Consider the following 20,935-nt stretch of genomic DNA (forward strand, 5'->3'; position numbering starts at 1 on the left):
GGAAAATATTTAAAAACAATACAATAGGATTCCTTTTAGTTGTTTTTTTTTCAATAGAAATGAGAGTAAAATAGAGCTCTGAAGAGGGCTTTTGTTTAAAAAAAATTCAAAACAAATTTTTCTTTTAAAATTAGGATGTCAAATTTAACATTTAATCCGATTTTTAATCTCCTTTTTTCTGCAGGCTGTTAATAAAATTCAGCATTTCTGATACTTTTACATAGTAAACAAGCCCACATGTATTTTTTTGGACAAACTTCTTAGTGTATTATCTTTGAAATAAACGTTTTGAGAGTAGGAAAATGAAGAGGTTTATGTCATCACAACACTGCTGTGACTCCTAACTCCCACAGTATTGTGTGTAAACTGGGGAGGAATAGTTAAAAATGCCACGAAAGTGATCATCTCCTCTGTTTTACGCGTCCTGACTCATGCTGTTAGGACAGTCATTCATTTCTTCCCATGTATGTCTTTTCACACGTGGAGCTTCATGGAATAGCATTACAGCAACAGTCGGACACCCACGTTAGGTTATCCCTATCACACTTCGAGAACTACCCAGATCCGCCCACAGCACCCAGAGAGAGACAACCAGGAGCGTGGAGGGAGGGCTGGATGGATGGATGGATGGATGGATGGATGAATGCGGAGAGGGAGGGCTGTCTGTTCCTGTGTGCACAATCTGCATGTGTTTATGAGTGTGTGTTTCCTCAAGAGCAGGCAGAAAGAGGAAGTGCGCCCCTCTTGCAGTGCCGCACATGTCTGCAGCTCACCTCACTTTCTATTGGGCGATTTTGAGTGTCGGAATGACCGCATCCAGTTTGCCTCATGTTTTATGCACCACTTCAATAACATGTTTAATGTCCTTTCAAATAAAATAAACGTTTACGATCACCCTTGAACAATCGTTGCACGTGTCAAATCAAAGATGGATCGATGCGTAAAGTTGGAACAATCATTTTTGCCAAACGCACATCTTCCCGTGTTTGTAGTGATGCTGAGGCGTCTCATTCTTATCTAAAGAACCTATGTGTGTGTGTGTGTGTGTGTGTGCGTGTGTGATTGCTTGCTGCGTCCGCGTGCTGGCACACCTATTCCGCAGATCGTCTTTCCGGTTACCTTTGGCTGTGCGTTGATATGTGCGTAGTTGGTGTTCATAATCGTTGGTCTCCGTGTCTCTGCACAGATCCCGCCCCTCCCTTCGGACTCCCGCTCCCTCCCTCCTCCATGCTCTGACACAGTCGTGCGCGCGCGCGCACCCAAACACAAGCGCGTCTCCTCCGCACACTCCTCTCCCCCCTCCCTCTCCGTCTCGGTGCTGTCTCATTCATTTCGGTACTCCGTCCACGCACTCCAGCTTGGAGCTGGGGGGGCGGGGTTGCATATATACCACCGCGTGGAGGCCATGAGCTTCACTCAGACTGGACCCACTTGCAGTGCAAAGACCACAAGCAAGAAGACTCCGAAGCCGGGAGTAGAAGTACCAACATTTTTTTTTCTTGGAGCTTGGAGAGAAGAACGTTTGGTTCTATGGACTGTGCTGGAGCTCCAACGCTGCCGATTTGAACCTCCGCTATCCGCCAGTTCTTCTGGACATAGCAACTAAACTAAGTTGGTAGTAAACTCTTTGGAGTTTGGTAAGAGTCGCCACATTTTTTCTTTGCTTGTGAGAGTGGACTGCACTGAAACTTGGGACCGACCCTCTTGGGTCGCGGTTGGAACCTGGCGCATCCTTTCGGCAACTCTGCGAAAGTTTTGGCCAGTCAACAGATCTGAAGACTTTGAGTCGAGTCAGACTTTTCAGTAGCTGCTACCCGCGTCCGGAACCGGGACAACCGGTCAGAGAGCCACTGACGAGACTTCAAAGACGCTTCTTTCAAGGTAAAGAAAAGTTTTCATTCTTTTATATCTGCTGAAACGAACGGGGTTTGCAACCCTGCCGTCAGGAGGAGGCTCTGGGCTCAAGCAAACTTGAATGTTTTGAGTCGCTGTCCGTGGTGCTGAAACTCCAAAGCAGCTTCAGCAGCGATTTTTTAACTTACTTGCACTGGTTTTTAGCACATTTCTGACCACGTGCGCACTAATATATCTGCTCTAACGTGCTGATGCATACATGTACATCCTTTTCATGCACAGTGGATCTGATTTAAATTGGACTTGGATGTCAGTGAGCAGCAGGAAAGGTGAGGTGCTTTTTCCTGCAGCTCACTGACACCCAACTCCCATTTCTGCAAAACTTTGTGATATAAATTCATTTATATTTTGGTTGGGTTTTAAAATTCTGACATGTGAAGCAGGTTAATGAAAAAAGCTACAAGTCATTTTCAGAAACTCTTTGGTTTGTACTGCAGAGCATTAAAGGGCAGCAAATAAGTAGTTTTGATTTTCAAATTTTCCTTTAATCATTTTTTATGCGTCACTGATGGGCACCAAAGCATCGAGTGGAGAAGTTTCCTTCACGTGTGCCAGTTTTTGCAGCGGATTGGGCAACAAAACATGAGCCAAATAGGAGTAAACCTTAGTTTTCTTCAAGGACCTTTGCTCAATCAGATGCAAGAAGGAGAAGACTTCTTTGTGCACATGCAGATCTGAAGATTAGTGATTGTTCCACGAATGATTGAGTTTAGAAAAGTTTGGCAGAAATCATAATTTTCACAATTTTCAGCTTCTGATTGATTGTTATCTGTATTTACTCAAAAATTCATTATTGCTTGAGGATTTTCAGGGGGAAAAATGTTTTAAATCCTTTTGGTTGCCAAAATGCTGAAGTTCCTCAACCACCTGCATCATCCTATCATCCCTCCAGAAACATCTGATTCATATATCATCAACGTTTATATTTCTCAAACCTACATTTTGAAAGCTCACCATATTGGTGATGACACAGGCTTCTGGCAAATACACCACACACGCTGTGTTCTGCAGAAAATAAGCCCCGTCTCCATAACAACACACATCCTGCTCTTTACTGTGCAGCTTTTGCAAAAAAAAAAAAAAAGAAGGAAAAAAATGTTGACGACAGCAAGCGGACAAGCAGTAGGAGGGCATTCACAAGTTGGGGAGGGCGGGGTGGGACAGTGTGAGGAGAAAGAGTTCTGCCGCCAAAGCTGGACAGTTCTTTCCACCCTGTTGCTCATCAATGCCCATTCATGGAGCTTCCGGTTGTTAGTGGGCGGGAGGGGGGGCCCACACATAAGAGAGGTCTTTGCTGCCTTGCTCACAGAGAGGAGAGGGATACTGAGAGGGAAGGAGGGATGTGAGACACATAATTATGAGTCTGCCTGCATGAAAAGTGCAGGTGCTTCTCCCGGTGACTGTCACTTTACAATGAAATGCGAGCTTTACCTATGCATAATTATTATTTAATTCCTATAAATGATGTTTCTCAGATTATCTTGACAAATTATAGCAAAGGGGGTGACGGGTAAAAACGGAGAAAGCATAGAGACATGACGAAGCTAGAAACTTGTCCTGGCTGCATGTGAAAATTGTTGCTGAGCAACAGCATTGACTCCTCAGTCCAGGCTCTGAAGAGGATCTGCTAAAGCGCGTGAGCACCGCTCTTCAGCTCGGCAGGTGAAGGTGCTTCAGAGCAACAGTTACCCAAAGATTTGCCGATGCAAAAATGCAAAGAGACTGACGTAAAAAAAAAAAAAAAACATCCAGACAAGACGCTGCAAGGGGGAAAAAAAAGCATAAAAACTGTTTTTGCATGAACATGCACAAATTTATCTTAACATGCAAACAGTTATTGCAACTTTGTGCCCCTTTATGTAAGGCAGAAACATAAAAAAGCCACTAACATGTTTGTGCAAAGTACATAATTGTGCGAGGACACGGTCTAACCCCTGCTGTTGTTTACTGCTGAATAACAGGAGGAATGCATTGCACAAATAATAAAGTGCCAAACATTAGTGTTGCCAGTGGCGAAGCTTGCATGGACGTCAGACTGACGCACACAGTTCAGTGTGGGGGAGGAAAGAGCAGAAGCTTGGAGATACCAGCTTGCTGTGAAGGACTGTAATTGTACTGCCGCAGCAATTATGTTCCAGAGAACAGAGCATTTAGATCACCAAACGTACCCTGAAGCACTGTGATGCAGATCAGAGGCAGATCCATTTTGCATAAATATTAGCTCAACCATAAATCCAACTAAGTGACATCTCATGAATACTGTGAGGAACTTGCATTTGAAAGATATCCTTTCCTGCAGACATATGTGTTTTTTTTCTGACAGATTCTTATTTTATTTATTTCTTTTGCTCTTCTGCAGATCCCTCTGATTCAGAAATGACAGATTGTCTGTTGTTCTAAAAACTACGAGTCCATCAGTTCCTTGGAGGGGTTGCGAAGAAAAAAAAGATCTGAAAAGAAGTGCAGTAGCTTGCAACAAAGAAGACAAAGAAAAAAAAGTTACAATACCAGATTCCTCGTCAACGTTGACCCGATGGCGCGGTCACTCCTCACCGGCCCCTCTGTGGCCCTTGCCCTGCTCTTCTTCGGTTTGACCTCCTGCACCCCCTCAGGCCCAGCCTCTGCCACCTGCGCCACCCTGGAGCAGAGCCGCTTCTTCGGTGTGTTTACTTCAACCACCACCCTGCCCTCAGCGCCATGCTCCTGGACCCTGCAGAACCCAGATCCCCGCCGGTACACCGTCTACATGAAGATCACCAAGCCCACCGACGCCTGCGCACCCCGCCAGATCAGAACCTTCCAGTTTGACTCCTTCATTGAGACCTCCCGCACCTACTTGGGCATGGAGAGCTTCGACGAGGTCGTCAGGCTGTGCGATGCTTCCACCACCGTCACCTACTTGGAGTCCAGCAAGCAGTTTCTTCAGATCCGCAAGGTGGCCCCAAGAAACGCCCTAGAGATTCCACTGGGACAGAGCGATGTCAGTGAGTTCAAGGCTGAGTTTCTGGTGGTGGGGAAGAGGAACCCAAGCATGCCTGCTTGCCAGATGCTGTGCCAGTGGCTGGAGAAGTGCCTGTCAAGTAGCACTCACGATTACCCCTGTGGCATCATGAACACCCCCTGCCAGTGCTGGGAAGCCCCAAAGAGGAAGCCAGGAAGCTGCTACAGGGGTGGTGTCTACGTGGAGAAATGCTCCGCCACTTCCAAAGACAACGACCGTGATGCTGAGATTATCAGTAAGTTCTTCACACACCAGATTTGTGTCTAGAAAATGTGGGGGGCGGAGTAGAAAACAACAAACCCAGACAGGTTTCATCACAGGGACAAACAAAAACTGCATGTTCTGTTGTGTTTACTGGGTTCTGTTAAGCATTTATTGATTAGTAGAGGGATCTTGTAGTTCAAAACCCCACAGCTGTGCAGGCTGCCTCCAGCCTGGACATTGCCTCGCATTTACCAAATGTGTCTGAGGAGCCGCTGGAGGTAATGAGCTGCGTCTGCACAGCTGCAGCCCAGGCAGCGGCTGTGCAGGGTTCGACCACCAAGTAATGACAAGCAAATCAAAGTTATTACGGAGGCCAGAGCTCTTTTCCGCCTAAGTGTCCACACCTTCTGGACCTCACACTCTGAACGCAGGCTTATCGGCTTTGGTGCCCTCTGAGGAGTCAGGGAGGGAGAAGGTGTTTGCAAGTCAGATTGAGAACACAGAATACAAAGACCTGATAGCCAGCCAACAGGCAGAAAATGAAGAGCTGCATTTTTTGTTGCCATAGCAACCCACCCGTCAGCCTAACATTCTTTTCTACCTTGAGTTCATTCAAGTGTTTAAAAGCAAACAATTCCAATTTCAGATGAAAGATCTATTGACTTTTTTCTCTCAAAGAAACACGTCCTTCTTTATTATCTGCGCATAAATAGAAGAGCTACTCACTTCCTAAACGCTTGAGTTCTTCTTTTGTACACATTTTTGTGCACTAAAGTTGCATCATTGGAGGGCACAGCTGTAACCTCATGCCTTGCTGTCTGTTTCCTGCAGAGGACTGGGGTGTCTGGGGCCGCTGGTCCGTCTGCAGCCAGGAGTGCGGCGGAGGAGTGCAGGTGCGCAGTCGAAGCTGCCAGCCTGAAAACGCTGTGTGTGAGGGAACGGTTGAGGAAGGTCGCGCCTGCAACCCTCAGGCCTGCATCGGTAAGCCCCCCCACCCCCACCCCCACCCCGACATGCAGTCTTCCTAAAACCAAATGTGCAGCTAGTAGCAGTAGATTAAGGAATTTTTTCTGATTGTTGCAGGCAAAGAGCGCAGCAGGAGCCAGGGTCTGCGGGCCATCGTTGGTCTCAAGAGAGACAGCACTAACGGAATCAGCACCGCAGCTGTGGACACCCCAGCAGGTGAGATTATTGATCATTTTTTGCTAAAGGCAGGTATGTGAAATAGTGAAAGGTCTAACAATCTTCTCATGTACAACAGATGCTAAGACGGATGAGTGGTCCTCCTGGAGTACATGCTCAGTTTCCTGCGGGGAGGGCTGGCAGAGCCGGACCCGCCTCTGTGCCACCTCCTCCTTCACCTCCGAGTGTACCGGACCCCTGCGGGAGAACCGAGAATGCAACAACACCGTTGTCTGCCCTGGTGAGTCCCTGACTCCTCTCTGCTGAGGCTTTGACAGAAAATGGAAAAAAAACTGAAACATACAATGGAGGAAAAAAACTATTATTTCCTAATGATGATGATACAAAACCAGCTTTAAAGAAGAAGAAATAACTGATGACAGAAATCAACAAGTTTGTAAAGCATTTCAGAGCTTCTGCAAATTGAACCTGCTGTTAACTGTGGAGCAGACTCAATTTCAGCCCCCCATCTATTGACAGTTTGCAGGTGATTGCTCCCCCTAGTGGAGAGTTTACAAATGACCCCTGCAGGGAATTCAGAACACTGCTGAACGCTCCCTCACAATGGGCCTTTTGTGTTTCTCTCTGCAGTTGATGGTGCTTGGGATGAGTGGACCCCCTGGAGCTTGTGCTCATCCACGTGTGGCCGTGGTTACCGTGCACGCACCCGCACATGCAAGCAGCCCCAGAATGGAGGACAGCCCTGCAACGGCCCAGAGAAACAAACCAAGTTCTGCAACATCGCTGTATGCCCAGGTGAGGCCTCTAGGGTTTTTTTATGGTTTTACTCAACAAAACGGAATTTAATTAAAATCTAAAACTAAAAAAAAAATCTATTAAAAACCTCCTGTCTGTGATACTTCATCAAACTGATTCATATGCAGGAAATAATGAACCACGTGAAATTTCAGTGACAGGTGGAAAGCATGTCTGATTCATCCACATAAAAAAACTTTTGCTGGTATTAGTCAGAAGTTTTATATCCCCATCATCTGCAGTGACTCATGAGGTACTCATGGCCAGTCAGTACATTAGAACTTGAGTTTTTTCTCGTCCTGCCGCCTACCCGCATTGTTCTCCCTAAGTTTACTGGTCATCAATTACCCACCGTTCTTCTGCCTGAACTGAGCTCTTCCTCAGACAATGGTTCAGTTTCTGCTCCCTTTTCCATCAGCAGATGTGCCTTTGCACCGCAGGAAAATTACAGGTCTTAACGAGAAAAAAATAAAGTAATTACTAAGAGAAAGTGTTTTTAAGAAAAAGGTTGAAAAGAATAATTGTCCTAATGAGGCCAATTTGGGTTTACAGGGGGAAAAAAGTGTGTTATCTTTTTTTAACTTTCAAACAAAATAAGATTTGCTTTCAGCTGCAACAACACTGATCTTTAATTACTGTTTATCCAAATGAGTAAATTACTAACAAATTACCATTCAGAAACTGTCACTGATAAAAGCCACTCACTCTTGTCATCAGCTCAACTCAGCCAACTTTTGCTGAGTTTTCCATGTCGATGTGGTTTTAAGTGCTCCTCTGCTTCCCTCTAGTGGACGGATCCTGGAATGAGTGGTCAGCTTGGACCGCTTGCTCCTCCACCTGCTCCAACGGCACCATGCAGAGAACCAGAGAGTGCAACGGTCCATCTTATGGGGGCTCAGAGTGCCATGGCAGCTGGAAAGAGTCCGCCAACTGCTTTCTCAAGGAGTGTCCAGGTGATTAAAGGCCAATTCTTTTTTATTTTTGAATCACAGATTCGCGCAAAAAGAACTGGTTCAATCATACCAATCGCAGTGCAGGATTAATGGTGTAAAATGTTCTCTCGGTAGTCGACGGGCGATGGCATTCATGGAGCTCCTGGGGCAGCTGCAGTAAGACTTGTGGTGGAGGCATCCAGCAGAGGCAGAGAGTCTGTGAGGGCCCTTTCTTTGGAGGGGAACCCTGCCCTGGTGAAGGTGGAGAGCAGAGGCGCTGCAATGACAAGAGATGCCCCGGTCAGTGGCTCGACATTCAGAAAAAAAACAGCTTTAAAAAGCACAAACGTTTATCTAACGCATGTGTCTTTACCCTGACAGAACCCCATGAAATCTGCCCTGAGCAAAACACTGGCGATGTGGTGTGGAAGAAGACCCCTGCTGGAGACGTGGCTGCTGTCGTCTGCCCTGGAGATGCTAAAGGTACAGCCGGAAAAGCAGTGATTGAGTGTTTGATTATTTTATAAAAACATTTTTAAACCTCGTTTGGATGATAATGAAACCCCCCTTTTCCCGTTATCAGGCTTGATTCTGCGTCGCTGCACCCTGGACGCTGTAGGACTTGCATCCTGGGAGAACCCAACTCACACCAAGTGTGTCTCCAGCAAATACGAGAACATCCAGGCACTGGTAAGTCCAGACAAAGTCATAAAAGCCATAACAAATTTTCATGTCAAGACTTTAAACTAATCTTTTGACTGTATTACAGTCAAGGGTCTACAACTCCAAAGCCCAGACTAGACAAAGTGTTGACGGTATTGCTGAGGTGATTTCTCGCCTGAGGTTCTCCTCTGATGAAGGAGCAAAGTACAGCGGTGACCTCCTGGCTGTTATGGAGATCTTGAGGAACACGACTGAAATATACAAGGGAACCAGGCTTAGACTGAGCAACGCTGATGTGGAGGTGAGCTCAGGATCCGATTCCATGTTTTCTTGTCATTTTAATCAAAAATAGCATGCTGTGTTAGGCTGCAGGCGTTTTTTTTCTCACCTCTTTTTTTTTCATTTAATGATCTACAGAACTATGTCCAGACCATCAGCAACCTGCTGAAGGAGGAGTACCGTGACAAATGGGAAGAGGCACAGCTGGTAAGTGATAAGAGGGTGTGGGGTGCATGGAAGAAAAGAGAGAAAAATGAGTCTTTTGTGGGAACATTTCAACATGGGTTGAGAGCAAGCGAGAAGGACATTGTCAGGGAGTGTGTGAAGTTTGAAGATGGGGTGAAAAAAAAGACTAGGCATTGTTCATCGCTCCAAAATAAGATTGGGCCGGCCATTTGTTGCATAAAAACGGAATATAATTAGACAAAACCAGTGGAGGAGACGTGTGAGTTTCACTGCAGCACACAGAACTTGATCATTTCTGGGCATCTGTTCGCTAACACTCTTGTCACGTTCTTCCAATGTCCTTGTTAAAAAAAAGAGTTTCTCAACGAGTGAAGAAAAGTTTGAGAAGCCTCTAATCCTCCCATCGCATGCATACAGGCATGTACAGGCTGGAACCAGGAGTGTGAGTTACCACGGCAACTGCAACTCTGAATCAGGGAAAAATCGATACTCCCACTTGACAGTCTGTGAATCTCCGTGCCTTCCCACATACTGATGGCCGTTGTGAGGAGACACTGTCAGTACATCGCATGCAAGCGCACACCTTGCGCCCACATCACAGCAGTTCTGCGTCAGAGAAACGCAAGTCAGGCAGCCCTCCCTTTCAGCAAAGAGGCGGGAGGACAGGGAAAAGGAGAATGAATCAACTGCATGCCCATGTTTGGTCATCAGGAAGTCCTCCGCTGAATTCTCTGAAATAACATGTTTCTGTTTGAAGAAAAACCTTGAATGTAACCTCCTGCATTGACTCAGACGTGTTAATCACACTAAAGTGACTCTTGAAGTGACCTTTTTTTCCCCCCTCTATTTCTGTTTCATCGAATCCAGAGTGGCGCCAATATGAAGGAGTTCCTCCGCCTGGTGGAGGAGTTTGTGAACATGATCGGTATGCAAATGAGCGGCTTTCAGGACATTTATGAAGTCACAGAGAACTTAGGTGAGCTCTGCCGGTCACTTTCTCTGCATGTCTGTTCAGAGGGACTTTGTCATCCATCTTCATGCATGAGCAGCAAATGCATCACTTATCATTCTGACAGGCGGTCAAGTGCAACGCACCCTTTTGCTATTATAAAGCAGTTTGTCCACAAACTTCAAAATGATAATGCAAAATACCAAAAAAAAAGCCCAAACGTTTTGTGTTACATTTTGGGTTACATTTCTGAAAAACAACTGTTTAGATGCATGAAACCCGCATGTTCTCAGACTGATTTCTGCCTCTCTTTTTTTTTTTTTAAATAAAATCATAAAATATCCTATTGGCCTTGTTAGAGGTTTAACAAAAACTCATATCTCTAATTGTTTGTGCCTCCCAGTGCTGAGTATCCACAAGCGCCCCACGTCCACAAGCTCCAACTTCACCTTCCCCGTGAAAGGCTGGAGAGGCATGCTGGACTGGGTCAGAACATCTGAGGAGAAGATCTCTGTGTCCCGTGAAGCTCTTTCTCTGAAACAGTCCGGTAAGAACATTCAGCCGTGAGATTTTTCTAAAAAAGATGGACAAATGTGCGCTCTCACGCAGCTGGATCTAAGCAAATATTCTGCTTACAGATGGAAATGACGCCTTTGTGACCGGAATCGTCCTCTACAGAAACCTCGCCTCTATCATGCCCTCCCAAAGGTACGGCAGTGAGATTCACCTTCCAGCAAATACTCTTTGTAGACACAAGATGGCGCCCTTTCCTGCAGAAGGGCCTCTGTGTTGTTGTATTTGTGGTTTTTACACATTTATGAGGCTGCACACTGACGGTGAAATGTCCTCCTTCCACAGCAACACAACACTGCTCAACTCCAAGGTGGTGACAGTGATCGTCAAGCCCACCCCGACCCTGATGTCCACCCCCGTGGAGATTGAGTTCCCCCACCTCCACAATGTGAGTCTCTAATGATTGCACTAACTAACACCCCCCACCACCACCACCACCGCCAACACCCTTTCATGTTGGGTGTCTGCAGTGCACGGATCCTGACATTTTGCTGACATTTGCGGCGACACTTTGACTTTTTTCCATACACTTGTGACAGTTTAAACCCAGCAAAACTCCCACTCCCACCAAATGGTCACTTGATGATGACGACAATCACACATCATGCAGGATTAGTATCTTCCACAGAAGCTGTTTTTAGTTTATGCATTACAGAGACGGCTGGAGAGGAGGCAGAGGAAAAAGCTGTTGTATCTCATGCTTCTGCAGCCCAGAGATCCCTCACACTGACATTTCCATCTACCTCTCTTTGCAGGACACAGTCAATGAGACGTGCCTCTCCTGGGACGAGAGCGAATCGTAAGTCTTCTTCTTTGTTTTCATTTATGCCCCCTATCAGCTGATCCAGCGCTGACTTATGTCCTCATGTGATGGAGCTTTAAGCTCCTTTTATGTCACAGTTAATGACGACTCCACTCAAAGCAGAGATCCTTGTCTCCATGTCAGTCATCAATGACAAGAGGGGCAGAGAAAAGCCACAAGCATGATGATGTTCACACCTTGCATGAACTGTCTGGCTTAAAGATTTAAGAAATGACACTGATGATGATCCACCATGACTTGGGTCGGCAGACACGTCCCTTCGATTTGATCCTGATGGTCTGATGCACACCACCTAAATGACTTGGACCTTTTAGTCTGAAGTCTATATGATCTCTAAGCAAAGCCACAAAATAATCATTTATATTCAGAAAACAGGATAAGTCAGACATGAAAAATCACCTGCGCACATCTCAAACAACCACAGGAGCAAAAATGAATCCAGAGACAAAAATCTAATTAACTCATAGACTTTCAGAGGGAGGCCGATGTGCCTCTGGTCAAATTAGATTCATTTGTGACAGCGGATGTGATTAATGGCACGATAGGGACTGTGGAAATGGCAAAGGAAAAGGCTCTGGCTGACGTTAGACTTTGAGGTCAGTGTTTTTTTTTTTTGCTGAAATGCAAATGTTTTGAGAGCACTCTGGTCACAGGAAGTTGCCCATTAACCAGCATGAGACAGGTGGCAGCAGGAAATAAAAGATATACAGATTTTTATGTTTGCATGAAGGGTTTATTTTCCTCGTGCAACACAGTCAGGCTTGGTTTGATGTCAGTCCAATAAACCGCGGTGACGGTTTGGGCCTGCGGCTGGCCTCTCATGACACTCAGAACCTGGCTGGACTTCACTGGCTGTGATGTCTGCTCGTGTTCATAAGTCAGCCTAAGCCTGAGGGTGCAGCTCCTGCTGCAACAGCAAGCACATGCGGGTGGTGTTGCAGTGAAGCCTTTTTTTTTAATAAAAGGATCACTATGAAGGAACAAAATGTCCTCCAAAAAAACCCCAAAAGCCCCAGAAAGAAGTGATGCACATCAGTCCAACCATCACTTCTGCTGAGGAACGTTTCTAGTAAAAACGGTGTAGATGGTTATTAATTGTTCACATTTAAAGGAACGTGTTTTTTTCTAACAACATATTTTTTAAGTTCAATAGAGAATGTAAAAAAAAATGTTTTTTATTAGAAACTGCGTAATTGAAAGATCCTGTTATCTTTTTTCCATTGATGTTGGTTTACATGAAGGAATGTGAATTGACAGGTTGGTCTGATCTCTCCTCTCCTAACTCTCCTTCCCTGCGCAGCTCCTCTCTGCTCGGGTCTTGGTCTGCGCGGAGCTGCAGAGCGGTGCCCATTGATTCATTCAGGACCAAATGCGTCTGTGACAGCATCTCCACCTTCGCCATCTTAGCGCGCGTCAACCTGGACTCGGTAAGTCATGTTTTTTACCTCTAAAGGGGCAGAAATGTCCCTTAACTGTTCTGCTAAATGCCCCCCTCCCCTCATCCCCCGCGCTCAGTTTGCAAGTGGATGTGGGGTGCGGGAATCAATGGGACTTGTTGTTTTGCGGGAGCGCTGCCCCTCTGCGCGTCTTTGTCCACGCGATCGGAAAAACTGCATTTACAGAAAAGAAGGAATCGTGATGAGCATGAAAAATCATGCGTTTTTACGCACGTCGATGCTGTTCGTTTGCGTTTTTCCATAGAGATTTGCGCACAATCAGACACATTGTTGGCTTTATTTGGGTCGATGCCTAAAAAATATTTGCAAGAAAACGAAATTAGAAGATAATATTATAGATTTATTTGTTTTTTTCATTTGCGTTTCATGATCCAATCGCGCGTCTTTTTTTGTTGTCTTTTTTTGCCTCGTGCAGTTTGGATGCGGTCTTGATTGCATTCCCCGATTACCGACACCTGTCATCACGCATCCCTTTACTTCATGCGCAAAAACAATGTGTAATTTTCCCCTATAGACTGTGCAGCCCGCTGTCCAGTTGCCTGGTAACGGCTTCTGCAGCTCAGATTTGGCCTGGGTGAATTTTGATAGTCGAGATGCTGGGTTGGGTTGGGGGGGGGGGGGGGGGCAAGACGGTGTCTTGCCGTCTTGCCGAACAAAGAAAATAGTTAGTCTGACCCTGGCACCTTTTGCATCTTTTTCCATCAGTGTTCAGACAGATCCCAGCACCCCCCCCCCCCCCCCTCATGAGCTGTCTATGTTCAGGAGTTGATCGGCCTTGTGGTTGCCAATCCTTATAGCAGCTCCCATATTTGTATAGGCTGCTCATATTCCCTGTTTCCCCAGACAGTAAAGGGGTCGTCGAGCCAATCATCTGGTGTGCCAATATCGCTGAATTCTCGATTACACACACACAACCGCCTCCCTCTCAGCTATGGCGCTAAACTGAAAATGCCAGTGCGGGAAGACCAATAAGAGACTGACATCTGGTTATTACCATCCCCACCCCCCACCCCCACGTCCATCCTTTGATGTGGACGCTTTTCAATAACATCTTCCAGAACCAAACTCCAGTGAGAGTCTAGAGGCAAAGCTGGAAAGTAGTGAGGCAGATGCTGCAGTGGAAGCAGTAGATGCCCCTGACTTGGCAGCAATTTTTAAATGTTGTCTCTTGCTTCCAATAAGTTATTCGTTTTCCATCATTTTATTAGTTTAGAATGATTTAGCCAAGGACAAAGAGAAGGTGCGCTTCACATTTAGGTCAAACTGGCTGTCGGAGTGTCACTAAGCAGCCCCCGCGGAACAAGATCCGACCCAGATACAAACACTAAGAACGGCGGGATTGGGATGTATTTCCACCAAGTGACACCCCAGAGTTTCTAAATGCAAAAAGGCGACGCACTGCCCTGCTATCTGCCATCTGTTTGGGGGCTCTTCTGGTGCAGAATTTGAAACTAATTTGCCACACTTAATTAGACTTTGGCTGCCACAGGCTTCACAATCTGCCTTTTGATATGAGAAAAGCCTACGTGGAGCACGAACTGAGATTGAGAAGAACAATCCTCTAAGACTAAAGGTTTCTCTAAAAAATAAAGACAGGATGAAAGTCATCTGTTTGTGTTGGAAAAGATTTCAGTCCCTTTTCAAGACATTTTTTCCAAAGATCTTTCCAAAAATGTTCCATCTCATCAGCAAAGGAGGTGGTGACAACGTGATCGGAGGCGTTAGTTTGCTTTTAAGACTCATTAAAGCCTTGAGAGTAGTGCGAAGTCCTAAAATTAGAAGAATCTGGTGTATTTTAAAGCACAACAGCGGTCCACCGAGCCTCTGGGTCACATGGAAGACAATGAAACAGCTCGACTGTTGAATCCAGCAGAAAACTCGGCGCGGCATCTGTTTCAAACATAGAATGGCGAGAATCGCTGGCAGCGACAGGCGCTAAGGTGTTTTCAGGGATTAGGAGGTCAGGTGGTGGCAGATAGGTGATAATGGTCCACCTGTTTCTCTTTCAGCAACTGACAAAGATGCACTGGTTAGCACAAATGCAAAAAATAATAAATAAAAAGGCCAAAGTGGTGAGCTACATGTCTAGAAGCTGCTCAGACAAATGACAGAACACATCAGCGTATCCTTCTCCCCACGTTCGCTGACTCAAAAAGCTCAATGGCCGTTTGTTGGTTCTCCGTTCCATCTGTTTGACATGTTCACCTTGGGGTCACCTTGCCTGAGCGCTGGCCTGATTGTGCCATTCAGTGGTTTGCCCACAGGGAGCTGTCTGCAGCTCCTGATAGCGCACATCCAGAGGCTTCCTGTTCTTTGTGCGCCTCTCGGTGTTTTGTTTGTGCTGGGTGCGATTGTCTGTGGAACCATTTCTAAGGGGCAACGTCTCGTTTTGTCTCCCTCTTTGCAGATCATGGACAAGGCTCTGCTCCCGTCCGTGACTCTCATCGTTGGCTGTGGGGTCTCCTCTCTCACCCTGCTGCTCCTCATCATCATCTACGTCTCAGTGTGGAAGTAAGTAACCCTACCAGCACAGTCTAACAACACTGTCTTCAAATAACCGAGGATGCCACTTCTTTATACTCTTTCCTAAAACTTTCTACCTTTATTTTTCAGGTACATTCGCTCCGAGCGCTCAGTCATCCTCATCAACTTTTGCCTCTCCATTATTTGCTCCAATGCCCTCATTCTTGTCGGTCAAACTCAGGCTCGCAACAAGGTAAGACGGCCCTTCTGCTCAGCCTCTACCTACAAACTCGTAGGGCCTAATCTCCAATGCTGAATCATATTCCTCATCTTCATCTTCTTCTTGGATCTTGCAGGTGGTGTGCACTCTGGTAGCTGCCCTTCTGCACTTCTTCTTCCTCTCGTCTTTCTGCTGGGTGCTGACAGAAGCTTGGCAGTCCTACATGGCTGTCACTGGTCGTCTTCGCAACCGCATCATCCGCAAGCGCTTCTTGTGCTTGGGTTGGGGTAAGAGGGCTCATCTTTATCTTTCTTTTGCACGGATGAATTTCTCATGTGTTTTAATTCTGCAGGCTCTAACTGCATCCAATGTTTTCTGCCTTGCAGGACTTCCCGCCCTGGTTGTTGCCGTTTCCGTTGGTTTCACTAAAGCGAAGGGATATGGAACCGTCAACTAGTAAGTCCAGAGAAGACTGAGGCTTTCCTTTATTAACAGTTATGAATGTAAGCACTAACATCATGCTTGTCCTCTCTCAGCTGCTGGTTGTCTCTTGAGGGGGGGCTCCTTTACTCCTTCGTCGGCCCCGCTGCAGCCGTAGTTTTGGTTCGTATTTTAATTTGTGGCCCCTAATCGATGTATTTTCCATCATAGCATTGTCTGATCAATATGTTTGACTCCAAACAGGTGAACATGGTCATTGGTATTCTGGTCTTCAACAAGCTTGTGTCCAAGGACGGCATCACCGATGTGAAACTCAAAGAGAGAGCTGGGTAAGAACGATTGATCTTCAGGAAAACGTTTTGTTTCTGAGCTTTAAACAGACGTTTTCATCAACCTGCTGTTCTCTCCTCCTCCTGCAGGGCGTCGCTGTGGAGCTCTTGCGTGGTTCTGCCCCTCCTGGCACTCACCTGGATGTCTGCTGTCCTGGCCTTAACTGACCGTCGCTCCGCCCTCTTTCAGATTCTTTTTGCCGTCTTTGACTCCCTTGAAGGTTTCATCATCGTCATGGTGCACTGCATCCTGCGCAGAGAGGTAAAATTCCAAATGGACCTGCTAAAAAAAACAAGTATTAGGATCAAACTTGGTTAGTTTGCATCCAATTAGGCAAACAACATTCACAAAACCACAAATTCTCTGTCTGCCTTTTAGGTTCAGGATGCTGTGAAGTGCAGAGTAGTTGACCGCAAGGATGATGGAAATGGAGACTCTGGTAGTTCCCTTCACAACGGCCAATCCCAGCATATGGTACATTTCTTGGCTTTTTGCCTTTTTTAATGTTTTGAGTGCTTCTTAATAGATCCCTAAATTAATATATTCATGCATTAAAGCACTGATGGAATGTTTTTGTTCCTTCACCAGCCGTCTGATAATGAAAAGGATGGAGATTCAAGCAGACAAGGTAAGCTTTTACTCCAGCAAGCTTCTCGATCCTATACTTAAATGTTTGCCATTTGCATTTCAATTTCTGGGAGGCCAGGCACTTAGAAAAGGCATTCAATTTATTGAGCTTTTAAGAAGCGCTGTACTTTGGTTTTAACTCCTTTTCTTGATTTTTTTTCTTCTTAAAGGAATGAAGAGTTCCTCTGAAGAGAAGATGTCTCACCCTCAGCTGCCACTCCCCATGGGCCCCAACTTCCACACTCTGCCGTTGAAGGGCAGCCACATGCAGGCAGTTCCTGAGTACTCCAGCCACACCCTCACCCTGAAGAGAGAGAAGAGCCACCTGCCGGGAGGAATCGACCCTTCCTCCGGGAAGCCCGTCTACGTCTGTGAAGGGGAGCTCTTCCAGCAGCTGGACGCAGACCTGGCTCGGGTGCAGGGCGAGGGCAGTCTCTCAGACGGCAGCGGTTACATCCTCATGCCCAACACCACCTCCACCTTGAGATCCAAGCCCAAAGATGACCCCACAAAGTACAACATGGAGCAGCTGCCCCAGGCTAGACTCATGCACCTGGGCGGCCCCTTCGCTGAGCCACAAGCCGCCTTCGGGATGGCGTCGGTCCCCCCCGACCAGGTCAGCGTGTCCTTTTCAGAGAGGGACTCGCCCATCCAGAACATCCACAACATGTCCAGCGAGTCTCACATCACCCACAGCAGCCTGGAGAACACCTTTGAGTCTATGAACTCCATGATGTCCAAGAGCGAGACCATCTCCACGTTGTCCATGAGCTCCTTGGAGGTACAAAAAGATGGATTGTCTGATTTGTTTAATGTCCGTCTTGGTTTTATTCCTCAAACTCAACCTGCTTCCTTTGATCTTTCGCTTCACAGAGACAGAAATCTCGTTATGCAGAGCTGGACTTCGAGGTAACGACCGTTCATTTAGCACTTCCTTTCTTTAAATTAAGTTAAATGGATCTTATCTCATGTAATTCAGAGCAAACCCTAATGTAAAAATTGTTTTTGTCTAATTTAGAAAATAATGCACACAAAGAAACGCCACCAGAACATGTTCCAGGACCTGAACAGGAAGCTACATCACGCTGAGAAAGACAGAGAATCTCCTGCCTCTGACAGCAAGGTAATCATTGGAATATTCCACTCACCACCCATTTCCATTCACATTCATTATTTGAGATGGGGAGGGGGGGATGAAGAGTAATAAAAACAAACCTATAAAGCAAAAAAAAAAAAAAACTAAACAAAAAAATGACCTTAAAAAGGTAAACAGTGCATCTGTACCTATAGGTCACTTTGAATAAGGATGTATTTTCTTCCTTCCTTCTTACAGTCTGTGAGATGGAGTGTGTCTTCAGGAGGAAGTGACAAAACGAACCACAGCGTGAGTGTTTATATACAAACTCACAATCTCAGAATGTATTTCTCAGTAGACGAGACACACTGTCAAGTCAGATCATCAGGGAACACGCCTCAAGGAAGTCATTTGCCCAAATGGCAGAAATGAGTCTCATTACCAGAAAATCACCTCAGATGAATCTCATTTCATTTTGATTAAATCAAGAATTGCTCGGGGCAGAGCGTGGCATCTGAGCTAAACCGCCTTCTCCTTCTGCCCCAACAGGACAAACAGCAGGCTCCACTGGAGAGGCCCTGGGAGGGAGTCCGGGGGATACCGCAGTCACCCCCTGCATGGGTGCGCAAAGACCTGGAGCCCCTAGCCGCCTCGCCTTTGGAGCTGCACTCAGTGGAGTGGGAGAAGACCAGCACCTCCATCCCCCTGGTGGGACAGGACATTATCGACCTCCAAACAGAGGTCTGAGGAAAACGAGAAGGGGTCAAGCGCAGTGACCTGGTTTCACCTCAGTCACCTCTTTGGTTTCAGAATGGGATCCTGAATGGATTAAGTAAAGAGAGCCACAAAGAGGGAAGATAAAAAAGTAGGTCCCAGAATCCATGTCTTCAAAGCAAGAAGGAATGACGGAGAGGAGATGTTAGCGAGGGGATGTTAAATGTAGCTTCTCTGTGTGGACACTTCTCATAGTGCTCTTAAGGTCTAAAGGGTTGGTGGTGTCCACAGACCAGGACCGTCTGTGGAACCACAACCGCTTCACTGGGAGTATCCTGAGCCCTGCATCCTGGGCTTCAGAAGACATGGTCGGCATGTTAGTGCTTCTATTTTCCTTCAACTGAAATGTGGAGAAAATTAAAACTTTGAAAATGGCGCGTCCTCCCTGCTTGTTGTGGGGGGGGCTCAGCCAGGACTCCCAGCTGCTCTTCCGGCAGCGACGTTACCTTCCGAAAACAAGTCAAGGCTAGAAATCATGAAAGGACCAGTGACGTGTTTCAATGCTGTGCATTTTCTCTGGGCTGAGCACACTCATTTGGTTTTTGTGCAGTGAAACTTTAATTTCTCTGGCTCTATTTTGGCGGTTTGTGTTCGTTAGTTCTGCTTTACACCAGCATGAGCCGCTCCAGTGACAAGAACTTGTCTGGAGGTCGGGCTGATGATACATCTCTGTTGTTATCACAAAGATTATCCTTACCAGTATCCAACGCTCCTTTTTAGGTGTTTTTATTTTTCCCCTCATAATTTCTTTTGGACTGTAACCTGCAAAAGAACTTTTCAAAAACGTGCATCTCTAATGCGTTGTGAGCCCATGTAGACTGCATCGGGAAAAACAGACGGCGTGCTGATGGAGTTGATGGTGGTGCTTTCTTCGAGCTTCTCCGCCAAACACCAGCACCACGAGGAACACAGACTCTTACACAGGAAAAGCAGTGCACTGTGGGAAAAGCTGGATTAAAAGCTACAGAATCCCCCCCCACCCCTACCCCCCAGCTGCAACAAGATGCAGGCTCTTCCGTGCTGCACTTTCAAAGGGTCAAAGAGGCCGTTCGTCATCGCCCAATTGTTTCTCAGCCTTGCAGGACTCTTGGACGGAACAGAGGGTCCCATCAGGGCCTTAAGACTTCAACACGTTTGTGTTTTCAGCCATCAGTGTGAAATAGTGCAATATTGATGGGTGCTTGATGCTCAAGCAAGACGGATATTATGTTTTCGGCAGAGTTTTTCTTAGTAAAAAAACACTTTTATACCATCTTCCTCATATTTAAAGAGAATATAGATGCTTTATGATAATATTGTATTACAAATCTGTACTAGTAATTCAAGGAATTCATTCACTAGATACATTGTTCGCACAAGTCTCCATATTTGGAGCATTCTATGACAGGTAGATAATTGTATTTCAATAAAGATTTTATAGAATTAATAATAACGTACAATTATCTCTTAATTGTTCTTCAGGATACTTGTTATTACTCTGAGCTCTACAGCAACAGGTAATAGAACCTCTTGTGTTCTGTAATGGTGTGTTACTGTGACTCAGCAGTATGTACAACCAGCCAGTCCCCCCGCCCCTCTCAAATCCCCCCACAGGTCTTCTCATAGTGCGAGTTACTCGTATGAAACACACATTTGTGATTTCTTGTCACAACATTGTTTTTTTATGTTGTGTTTACCTCCTGTACATGTACAGTTTTCACAGCACAAAATGAATGTGACTTATTTTTAATAAAAACAAAACAGTATACTATGAACTGAAAGTGTGGGACTGTTTTTCATCAAGATGCTCAACAAAATTTGCCATAACCAGAGCTGGAGCTCCTTCAGAGTCTATGGAACGGTTTTGACAACAGGGTCATTCCAGAACTGGTGGATGTCTAGGATTACAAACTTGTGACAAATAAACCTCCCCTTTCTGATTTACTGCTACATATTCATCAATAATAGGAAGTAAACTGTCAAAGGCTTGTTTAGCTCAGCTTACAGATCGGTGGTACAATTTTTATTACAATACAGTGGTGCAACCCTGTGACCACTTTTTGCAGGTAACAGGGACACAACTCTGTGTAACCCTTGTGCTATCCTA

The 20,935-nt window shown here is 45.9% G+C and overlaps 1 protein-coding gene across 2 annotated transcripts; it reads left to right on the forward strand.

The window, feature by feature from the left end:
- The first annotated feature begins 1,394 nt into the window (after positions 1 to 1,394).
- On the forward strand, positions 1,395 to 20,603 carry LOC101171679 (adhesion G protein-coupled receptor B1). Of its 2 annotated transcripts, XM_011480750.2 has the most exons (32): positions 1,395 to 1,881; positions 4,274 to 5,150; positions 5,951 to 6,100; positions 6,203 to 6,301; positions 6,381 to 6,542; positions 6,893 to 7,057; positions 7,846 to 8,010; positions 8,125 to 8,289; positions 8,371 to 8,472; positions 8,573 to 8,679; positions 8,759 to 8,953; positions 9,070 to 9,138; positions 9,985 to 10,093; positions 10,470 to 10,613; positions 10,705 to 10,774; positions 10,925 to 11,027; positions 11,395 to 11,438; positions 12,763 to 12,889; positions 15,327 to 15,430; positions 15,533 to 15,635; positions 15,739 to 15,889; positions 15,989 to 16,058; positions 16,139 to 16,205; positions 16,287 to 16,372; positions 16,463 to 16,634; positions 16,752 to 16,847; positions 16,962 to 17,001; positions 17,171 to 17,781; positions 17,874 to 17,909; positions 18,019 to 18,123; positions 18,334 to 18,384; positions 18,625 to 20,603. In XM_011480750.2, the coding sequence occupies exons 2-32, from the start codon at positions 4,448 to 4,450 to the stop codon at positions 18,820 to 18,822; spliced, it is 4,569 nt and encodes a 1,522-aa protein (XP_011479052.1). In that variant the 5' UTR covers positions 1,395 to 1,881; positions 4,274 to 4,447; the 3' UTR covers positions 18,823 to 20,603. The 2 variants fall into 2 exon arrangements, with proteins under 2 accessions (XP_011479052.1, XP_020562641.1); XM_020706982.1 differs by lacking the exon at positions 18,334 to 18,384.
- Positions 20,604 to 20,935: the final 332 nt, after the last annotated feature.

This window comes from Oryzias latipes, chromosome 11 (assembly GCF_002234675.1).
Source record: "Oryzias latipes chromosome 11, ASM223467v1".
Lineage (NCBI taxonomy): Eukaryota > Metazoa > Chordata > Actinopteri > Beloniformes > Adrianichthyidae > Oryzias > Oryzias latipes.